The 8,743-nt window shown below is 36.8% G+C and overlaps 2 protein-coding genes across 9 annotated transcripts; one reads left to right on the top strand and one right to left on the bottom strand.

Annotated features, from left to right (window-relative positions):
• The first annotated feature begins 666 nt into the window (after nt 1-666).
• On the top strand, nt 667-4,228 carry LOC140964410 (trifunctional UDP-glucose 4,6-dehydratase/UDP-4-keto-6-deoxy-D-glucose 3,5-epimerase/UDP-4-keto-L-rhamnose-reductase RHM1). 2 transcript variants are annotated; one of them, XM_073424175.1, is made up of 3 exons: nt 667-880; nt 1,679-3,283; nt 3,419-4,228. In XM_073424175.1, the coding sequence occupies exons 2-3, from the start codon at nt 1,709-1,711 to the stop codon at nt 3,869-3,871; spliced, it is 2,028 nt and encodes a 675-aa protein (XP_073280276.1). In that variant the 5' UTR covers nt 667-880; nt 1,679-1,708; the 3' UTR covers nt 3,872-4,228. The 2 variants fall into 2 exon arrangements, with proteins under 2 accessions (XP_073280276.1, XP_073280275.1); XM_073424174.1 differs by lacking the exon at nt 667-880 and having other exon boundaries at nt 956-3,283.
• Nucleotides 4,229-4,571: 343 nt separating this feature from the next.
• LOC140964181 (E3 ubiquitin-protein ligase CCNB1IP1 homolog) lies at nt 4,572-8,698 on the bottom strand. 7 transcript variants are annotated; one of them, XM_073423751.1, is made up of 8 exons: nt 8,468-8,698; nt 7,249-7,374; nt 7,076-7,148; nt 6,778-6,823; nt 6,603-6,633; nt 5,955-6,449; nt 5,337-5,613; nt 4,572-4,852 (listed from the first exon to the last, which is right to left on the bottom strand). In XM_073423751.1, the coding sequence occupies exons 2-8, from the start codon at nt 7,316-7,318 to the stop codon at nt 4,846-4,848; spliced, it is 999 nt and encodes a 332-aa protein (XP_073279852.1). In that variant the 5' UTR covers nt 7,319-7,374; nt 8,468-8,698; the 3' UTR covers nt 4,572-4,845. The 7 variants fall into 7 exon arrangements, with proteins under 7 accessions (XP_073279852.1, XP_073279845.1, XP_073279850.1 ...); XM_073423744.1 differs by lacking the exon at nt 8,468-8,698 and adding an exon at nt 8,222-8,375; XM_073423749.1 differs by lacking the exon at nt 8,468-8,698 and having other exon boundaries at nt 5,337-5,583; nt 5,955-6,118; nt 6,194-6,449; nt 7,249-8,120.
• Between the last annotated feature and the right edge of the window lie 45 nt (nt 8,699-8,743).

Below are 8,743 nucleotides of genomic sequence, written 5' to 3'. Positions count from 1 at the left end.
ATAGTTGTGAAGTATTTAAAATAATACTACTTTACATAAATTCAATTTCTTTTTTTTATTTGAATTAAAAAAAATTATTACAATCGAGGCTAAATCCTCGTAATTTATTGTAATTTATAAATGTTGTAAGTAGTTTGTAAATTAAATATTCTTTGCAATTATTAATATATAAATATTTTTGAAATATCTCTAAAAGACTTTCTATTTCCTTTTTTTTTGGGCATAGACTTTTCTATATTTAATTAATGTCTAGCTTTAAATAACCCATAAATTCGCAATAAAATATCTAGAATTAAATGTATTTATTCGGAGTGAATATAATACTATGTTTTTAACTATACATACAGCTCGTTTGTTAATCAAATTATTCTTTTTCCTCAAGATTATTAGTATAAATTTTTCTCGTGTATTACCATGATGAAGAATTGGAGTTGTTATTTCTTGAATAAATTTTATGATTTATAAACTCTAATAAAAATACATAATAATTTAAATATGTATGAAAACGGAAAAATAAATTGAACTCGAATTCAAGTATTTCTTAAAAAATTTTTTTTATAAATCAGATCGAATTAAAGTTGGTATCACGGAATTTACATGTGACAAGAACTCTTGTTAGTTGTTAGTTTTTGAGCTCAATTTCTCATTTAACGAAATGGAGGACGCGTGTTTGTGCAGTATAAATAGAGAAGCACGATGCGTACTCTCCTAGTCTCCTCACTTGCCTCTCTTTCTTTCTTGTTTCATCAATTATTTGCCCTTCTCTCCAAATTCCTTCCTCTTTTTTTTATTTATTTATTATCCATTTATTCTCGATTTTCATCTACATATTTGGAGCTGCATTGGTGGATCCCGATCCTGATAATTGAGGGGAAAAAATGTGAGTTAATTCGAGGATCTCATTGTTTTTATGCTAGATCTGTGTGAATTTTTTGGATATGTGATTATTGATGGTATAATGTCATTGCTGCGGTCCATCCAGATCTGTACGTGCGCGTGTGTGTGTGATAACTGTGTGAATCTCTGTTACTGTTGCCGTTTGGTTTGTGTACGTGCGACGTAGTGTTTGTACGTGTAGGTTCGTGGAAGCTGAATAATGGGATTGATGGCAAAGCTTTGAATGCGTTCGCGCCGTTTTAATTGTTTTTTTATTATATTATTTTGGCTGGTTAGATTATTTGCTGGAGCAATGTCGATCCATGAAATAGTTTCGATTTTTATGCATGATTTTTTTTCTCTGAAAATATGTTTCACTCCTAATAATGTGGATTGTCCTCAGACTAAATTCCTGGCCAGGCTTTATGCTCGAGCATTGCCTTTCTTTTTTTCTTCTAAATGATTTTCTTGCTTGGTGTACATGTTCAATCGTGAGATTTTTTGTTTAATAATTCGATTCTAGAGCAAGGTATAAGTTTTATCCTGCAGTTATGTTCGATTTGGGATTGTGAGGAGATGATGTTATTAAAAATAAATTTGAAGGCACGATATTGCTTTAGTGAAGTACTGGTTCTCTCTTAAATTCTTGCCATCCGTGTTTAAATGTGTAGTATATTCACTGGTAAAATCCACCGTAAAAAAGGAAAATACTTTTGCTTTATTTCACTGTTTCTTTAATTGTGTTGTGGAAATAAGCTGAATTTTTAGCTTTAAGTTAATGATGATTGTTTCTTAAACAGAGGATCTGCTCCCTAGCAGATATAAAGCTACAATGTCGACGTTCACGCCCAAGAATATCCTAATTACTGGGGCCGCTGGATTCATTGCATCTCATGTGGCCAATAGGCTTATCCGAAACTACCCCGAGTACAAGATCGTTGTCCTCGACAAACTTGACTACTGTTCCAATCTCAAAAATCTTCTTCCCTCCAAATCATCTCCCAACTTCAAGTTTGTCAAGGGTGACATTGGGAGTGCTGACCTTGTCAACTACCTTCTCGTTGCCGAGAAAATTGATACTATAATGCACTTTGCAGCCCAGACCCATGTTGATAATTCTTTTGGCAACAGTTTCGAGTTCACCAAAAACAACATTTATGGTACCCATGTTCTATTGGAGGCATGCAAAGTTACTAAACAGATCAGGAGGTTCATCCATGTTAGCACAGATGAGGTGTATGGGGAGACTGATGAAGATGCCGTTGTTGGAAATCACGAGGCCTCACAACTCCTGCCAACAAACCCATACTCAGCAACAAAAGCTGGGGCTGAAATGCTTGTTATGGCTTACGGTAGGTCTTACGGCTTGCCCGTGATTACCACTCGTGGGAACAACGTTTATGGTCCGAATCAATTTCCGGAAAAGTTGATCCCCAAGTTTATACTTCTAGCCATGAAGGGTAAAACTCTCCCAATTCATGGTGATGGTTCAAATGTGCGAAGTTATCTTTACTGTGAGGATGTTGCCGAGGCATTTGAAGTCATTCTTCACAAAGGTGAAGTTGGTCATGTTTACAACATAGGAACTAAGAAGGAGAGAAGAGTCACTGATGTTGCCAGAGATGTATGCAATCTATTTAACATGGATCCGGACAAGAGTATTCAGTTTGTGGAAAATAGGCCATTTAATGATCAGAGATACTTCCTTGATGACCAGAAGCTGAAGAATTTGGGTTGGTTTGAAAGGACCGCATGGGAAGATGGTTTAAAAAAGACCATGGAGTGGTACACTAGCAATCCTGATTGGTGGGGTGATGTGTCTGGTGCCCTCCTTCCTCATCCTAGAATGCTGATGATGACTGGTGGAATAGAAAGGCATTTCAGCGAAGCTGAGAATTACGAATCTGGAAAATCCGAGTTTGCTGAAAATTCTAACCAGGTGAATATGTTGGTGCCAGCTTCCAAAAGCAGCCCTTCACCACAAAAACCATCCCTCAAATTTTTGATCTATGGTAGGACGGGGTGGATTGGTGGGTTGCTTGGAAAATTGTGTGAAAAACAGGGTATTCCATACGAATATGGGAAAGGGCGTCTGCAGGATCGCACACAGCTTTTGGCAGACATCCTTGCTGTGAAGCCAACACATGTTTTTAATGCTGCTGGCGTAACTGGACGACCCAATGTTGATTGGTGTGAAACTCACAAGACTGAAACTATCCGTACCAATGTTGCTGGTACTCTGAACTTGGCGGATTTATGCAGAGAGCATGGTCTACTGATGATGAATTTTGCCACAGGGTGTATATTTGAATACAATGATTCACACCCTGAAGGTTCTGGCATTGGGTTTAAGGAGGAAGACACGCCCAACTTCATTGGTTCCTTCTATTCAAAGACCAAGGCCATGGTACTTTTCTGCCTTCTCCCTTCGAATATCTTAATCGAATTATGATGTGCATGTATTTATTAGATAAATATTGACAAAAAGCAAGCAACATGCGTCAGTATGGCTACTAATCTTTTCCCTATGTATACTAATCAGGTGGAGGAGCTCTTGAAAGAATATGACAATGTCTGCACGCTCAGAGTTCGGATGCCAATATCTGCAGACCTGAACAACCCACGCAATTTCATCACTAAGATTTCCCGCTACAATAAGGTCGTTAACATTCCCAACAGTATGACAATCTTGGATGAGCTTCTTCCGATTTCAATCGAAATGGCAAAACGAAATCTTAGAGGCATATGGAACTTCACAAATCCTGGCGTTGTTAGCCACAATGAAATTTTGGAGATGTACAAGAAATACATTGATCCTGAATTTAAGTGGACCAACTTCACACTAGAAGAGCAAGCCAAGGTCATAGTTGCTCCTAGAAGTAACAACGAGATGGATGCCTCCAAGTTGAAGAAAGAGTTTCCGGAGTTGTTGTCGATTAAGGAGTCGCTTATCAAGACTGTTTTTGAGCCGAACAGGAAAACTCCAGCTGAGTGAATTAATCTGTTAACCCGTGGTCTGATTCCGTGATTTTGTTTTGTTGACGGCTTATCATTTCTGTATTAGTCAAAGTTTCCAGCTTCAGCTTATTTCTTGGGTCTTTTTTAAACTTCTTAGAATCTGTAACGGTGAGGGAGTCTGCCTCATGTATTAATTTTACTTCCATCAGACATTATCTTAAGTTTAATCAAGGATACGTATTACTAACCTACATGTTTAAGTAGGAGATGGACACCAATAAGAACCGAAGATCTGAACTAAGCATCCACCCGCTTGTGTGGTTCATGCTTCTCTTCTACCAGTCCGTTGGGTTGCAACTTTTGGATATTGTGAAATGAATACATTTGAAATTAATTCCATTTATATGTTGCAACTTTGGTCAACTCCACGGGGTAGTTATTTAACTTATTTTCGACGGGGTAAATTTTGCATTTTTCTAGGTATACATAAAATGAGAAACGTATTCTTGGGGGCAATTAATCAGTTGCTAAATCCTCCCGAAGGATGTGCCTAATTCTCGTGGATACCTAAATTTTTAAGACTCATACTCAACATATATTTTATACGAGGAAGTGTAGAATGTAAACCGCAAACTGATTAGTGTGTTCTTAACAAATTTTTAATGGTTATAGCTTAGGTTGCAGCTGCCCAATAAAACATAAGGCAGGCAATCCAGTCAACAATAAACTTTGCTCAATATAAAACTATGTATCATCCCTCGTGTTCAGTTTATCAATCCCTCCTTAAAATTATCGATTCATTCAGCACTAGAAGAACATTCTCGAATGAAAATGAGTGTATTCATGCAGACAAGGTGAGGTAACAGTAGCTGTAAAATAGTAAGAAAGAAGAGAGAAACAACTAATCCACGACCAGAAAATTTTATGTGCATTTTTCTCTGACAAGTTAAACATAGAGGAGTATAAGGCGGGACCTTACTACTTGGGACTGGAACGGCAGACCTCTCCAATCTACAGCCTGGAAAAGAAGGAATTTTCTGATAATCTAAGACAAAGAAATGATGATACAAAGCAAACTATTATCATTTTAGTTATTTGCAAGTTTTGTCCATTTTGGATTATTTTCAATTTAGAAAATTGAGTCCGAATCCACGACTTGGCACACATTCAAATAGATTAAAACCAATTATATCCGAATTAGACTGCCATTTACCAATTTAAACTTTAATTCTTTAGCAAAATTCCACTCAGGTCTTCATATGTGACAGTAAAAATCTTTATGATGTTCCGATCTCAAAGTTATAAATAGACTTGAACAAAACCAACAATCAGAGAGAATACTCGATTTAAATCTTCAGAGAAATCAGGAACCATGTACACATTTCTCATTTCAAGGATCAAATCTGGAACTAAAAATAGCGCAAATAATGGACCAAAATTCTAGCTTCCAAGACCGAAAAATGCTATTTTTCCTTTAAGCAATGTAATAGATAGGGTCTTACGTGAATAATTGAGGTCGGCTGCGAGAGAGCTGTGGTCGTTTTAGCGGTGAAAGTACAAGGTTTCTTAGAGTCATCGAGGGATTGCTGGCTCCAGTTCCACTCCCAATGCCAAAAGAAGGGTGAGCACTCGACATTCTGTTTCCTGTATCAATTGGAACCCCCGTCTGTTTTGCAGGTGAGCCACCAGAGATGTCAAATGTAGAACCAGAACTGTTCTGTCTCCCTGCCCACATGTCCTCCCTTGGCCCTGGAGTGTCAGGAGTGAAAATCGACCAGTCTGCAATAGATAAGTCAACTGGTATATTTTGAAAGAATATGACATTCATCGATTTAACTGTCACACTATCACCTACATGAGCTACCATCATTGTAGTATAGATTCAAAAATTTCTCAAACAATATGTGATTATATATAAACCTTTATGGATGATAAGCAAAACAGGCATGGAGGAGTGAAAAGCTAATCGTCCAGGCAAATGGAAAAAAAAAAATCAAATTTCTAAATTTTAATGACGTCAAACTCAACTTTCTTATTAGTTTGCACTTCGTGAAATACAGTAATTTTCAAGCTCAACTGACTTGTCAGCAATTGAGGATGTGTTAAAGTTAATATATTACCTTTCATGATGGGATCTCTGTTATCCATCCTAGCAGCCTGATTTGAGAATAAATCAGGCCCTGGTCTAGAGAAGTAATGGTTTGCAGGCTGAATTGCTGATCTCTTTATGGACTCGATTTCACTTCTGGCTTGATCATACATTTCATCGAGTTTTCTCTTCTGCCTGGCAGTGTTCCAGTCAGCACAACAATGTACAGTATAGAGAGAATAACTGAGAGGAACCAAGATAGGACTCAACCTGCATTTCTCTGAAAATTTTTCTTGAAGCTCCTGCTTATCTTTGGACAAGTTCTCCATCTCTTGCTCCATCATTTGGCACCTTTTGGTCATTTTTTGGTATGCACTGTGTATCTGTTCCAGTTTCTCTGTGAACTTCTCTTGCATTGTCTCACATTTCTGGCGGCATTGGGCAACTACTTTGTTCATCTTAAATTGCATCTCCAAGTCCCTTTGTCCAATATAAAACATTACACTTCTATATGCGCTCTTCATTACTGAGAGAGTTCAGGAAAATAATAGGTCCGATATGTAGTTTTGAGAAATTGAGCATAAAAATTAAGGCTATTGCATAATTTTCACATGAAAAAAAAATAACCTAGTAGTCGTAAATTTAGAGTTGTTTATATGAATCACATTGTTTAGGATACATATTTGAGGGGATATTCCAGCCATGACCATCTGCAGGAGAAAGTAGAATATCATTTAAGAGGATAATGATGAAACTTTAGATGTAACAGAATCTGAGAGGAGAAGCTAAGTTGAGAGGCATGGAGAGTAATTTAAGAAGAGGGATAACGTAGTTGTTTGAGAGCCATTTCTTACATTTACCCATTCATCGTTAGGACTGATATCCACAGGCTTCATAAGACTGACAAGCAAAATGACATGTCAAAAGCATGTTAGATCTTAATTGTGAATCAGACTACTACTATTTATTCTTGAAATGAATCAATCACATAAGAGAAAGAAAACACTGCGATTTGTACCAGGGTTATTGCGATACATGCCATTTCCTAAAAAAATTGTGTTTCATACTTTCTCACTGTTCATGAAGTCTATCTCAGCAGTTCTTTGATAATTAATGGGCCGGTGATAAACCATATAAGAATTTTCAACACACCTTTTGGAGAGCACTTGATCACATATGGGGCAGGCACCATCACTGCTGAGAATCTTATTGGCGTCTTCAGGGCCTTTTGAGGTTATTAAGGAAATCTTATAGATTCACCAGTCATCAAGATTTTCCAGGAATTATAGCAATTGATACTGAATATTTTTCAAGAATTTGGATACATAAAAGGTGACCACAGGTGGTGGTAATTGCTCGTCCTTCCAATTCTCTCCAGCAAGAATTGCACCTCATTTTGCCTCAAGTAACAATATTAACATTCACTTGGCAATGCACTGAAATTTTGTAGTCTGACAAAAAAACATGCAATTTATTTATAGTTCTTGAGATGCTACCACATCATGCTTAACATTTTTCTGCAACCAAAAATCCAAAAATGTACATATGCCTCGAAAAGCAGAGTAAGATTTATGCCTTAGTTTCTAACCTAATCAGGGTCCAATCAGAAAGTACTAGTATGAACCCACAAAATCCATCCCAGTGAGTCACTGACCAACTGCATTTTAGCTCTCCAAGTGGCGCACACCATTATAAAATGACTAAAAAATTGGTATCTTCAAATTTCCACTGTCCCTTATCTTGTATAATAAACAGTTTACTAAACATTGGGGTCCTCCATCACTCCAAATGTTTCAGCAATCCATTTGGAACTCTACTACGAATATGAATTATAGTCAATGATATGTTGTATATCAAGTGCAGGTGGAGGAAACCTCACAACAGTTATTACTAGACTGATTATCACTTCTGATTTGCATTCCATTAATCAAGCTAAATGTTTTTCAAAGATAAAGTTGATTATCGACTATCTCAAGCAAAACAAGACCATCGTACTGATCCTCTCGAAAACAATTTTGTATTTATAGTATGGCCATCCTGGTGAACTGGTGATAAGTCATCAATTCTACAGTTAGACGAAGGAACGCCGTATCATCAGTAGAGCTACAATCAAACTACTTATACATACCATGTTTACAACAATTGAATTTTTCATTTCAATAACGATATTTAAATAAGCTGCCAGACCGCATATTCCCGATCACCGAGATCTAATGAACAGAATCAGAAACCAGAGCTTAAAAATTACAAAATCAAGAGATTAAGTTGAATTGAGCTGAGTTAGGTGAAATTTCATACTGTCTCTTCAGATGATACAAAGCCACGGATAATCTAGAAGCCGAATAATTCTTCGCATCTTAATTCTCTAACAATAATACAAAAATCACAAGAACTCCCATTTCGATATTTGTCACGCAAGTGTTCAGCCAAAACTCCAAATTTTTTTTTTGAAAAATGAAAATATAGCCAACAACGAACTAATTCAATGCTATTCCCACTATTCCAGAATATCAATAATATTAAAGTTGAAAACAAGTTTCGTACCTGAAAATCTCCTTTCTATCCAGAAAAAAGGTTAATTCCAAGCGCATCAACTGAATAAGTGGAATACGAAGAACGAGTTGAACCTAAATTTTCCAAAAAATTATACGAAAAGTAGCATTGGACGGGGTTTATTTGATTTGTTCTCCGCAAGTTTGCATCGATCATCGAGCTTTGTGTTTTTGGTAGTATAATGGCGGGAAAGTAAGAGATCGTTTTAATAGACCCGACTGTCAGAATCTCGGAGCCCCGGTTGTCTATTGGACGCCATGCAAATTC

This window comes from Primulina huaijiensis, chromosome 18 (assembly GCF_012295235.1).
Source record: "Primulina huaijiensis isolate GDHJ02 chromosome 18, ASM1229523v2, whole genome shotgun sequence".
Classification (NCBI taxonomy): domain Eukaryota; kingdom Viridiplantae; phylum Streptophyta; class Magnoliopsida; order Lamiales; family Gesneriaceae; genus Primulina; species Primulina huaijiensis.
This window is presented reverse-complemented; position numbering and strand designations above follow the sequence as displayed.

What these genes read in the sequence shown, in the direction of transcription:
- LOC140964410 (XM_073424175.1), top strand. Translation starts at nt 1,709, where the DNA reads ATGTCGACGTTCACGCCCAAGAATATCCTAATTACTGGGGCCGCTGGA. An exon ending in ATTCAAAGACCAAGGCCATG is followed by an intron (nt 3,284 to 3,418) that starts GTACTTTTCTGC and finishes TATACTAATCAG; the next exon opens with GTGGAGGAGCTCTTGAAAGA.
- LOC140964181 (XM_073423751.1), bottom strand. Translation starts at nt 7,318, where the DNA reads ATGAGGTGCAATTCTTGCTGGAGAGAATTGGAAGGACGAGCAATTACC. An exon ending in CACCTGTGGTCACCTTTTAT is followed by an intron (nt 7,149 to 7,248) that starts GTATCCAAATTC and finishes TAACCTCAAAAG; the next exon opens with GCCCTGAAGACGCCAATAAG. An exon ending in CAGAGATCCCATCATGAAAG is followed by an intron (nt 5,614 to 5,954) that starts GTAATATATTAA and finishes TATCTATTGCAG; the next exon opens with ACTGGTCGATTTTCACTCCT.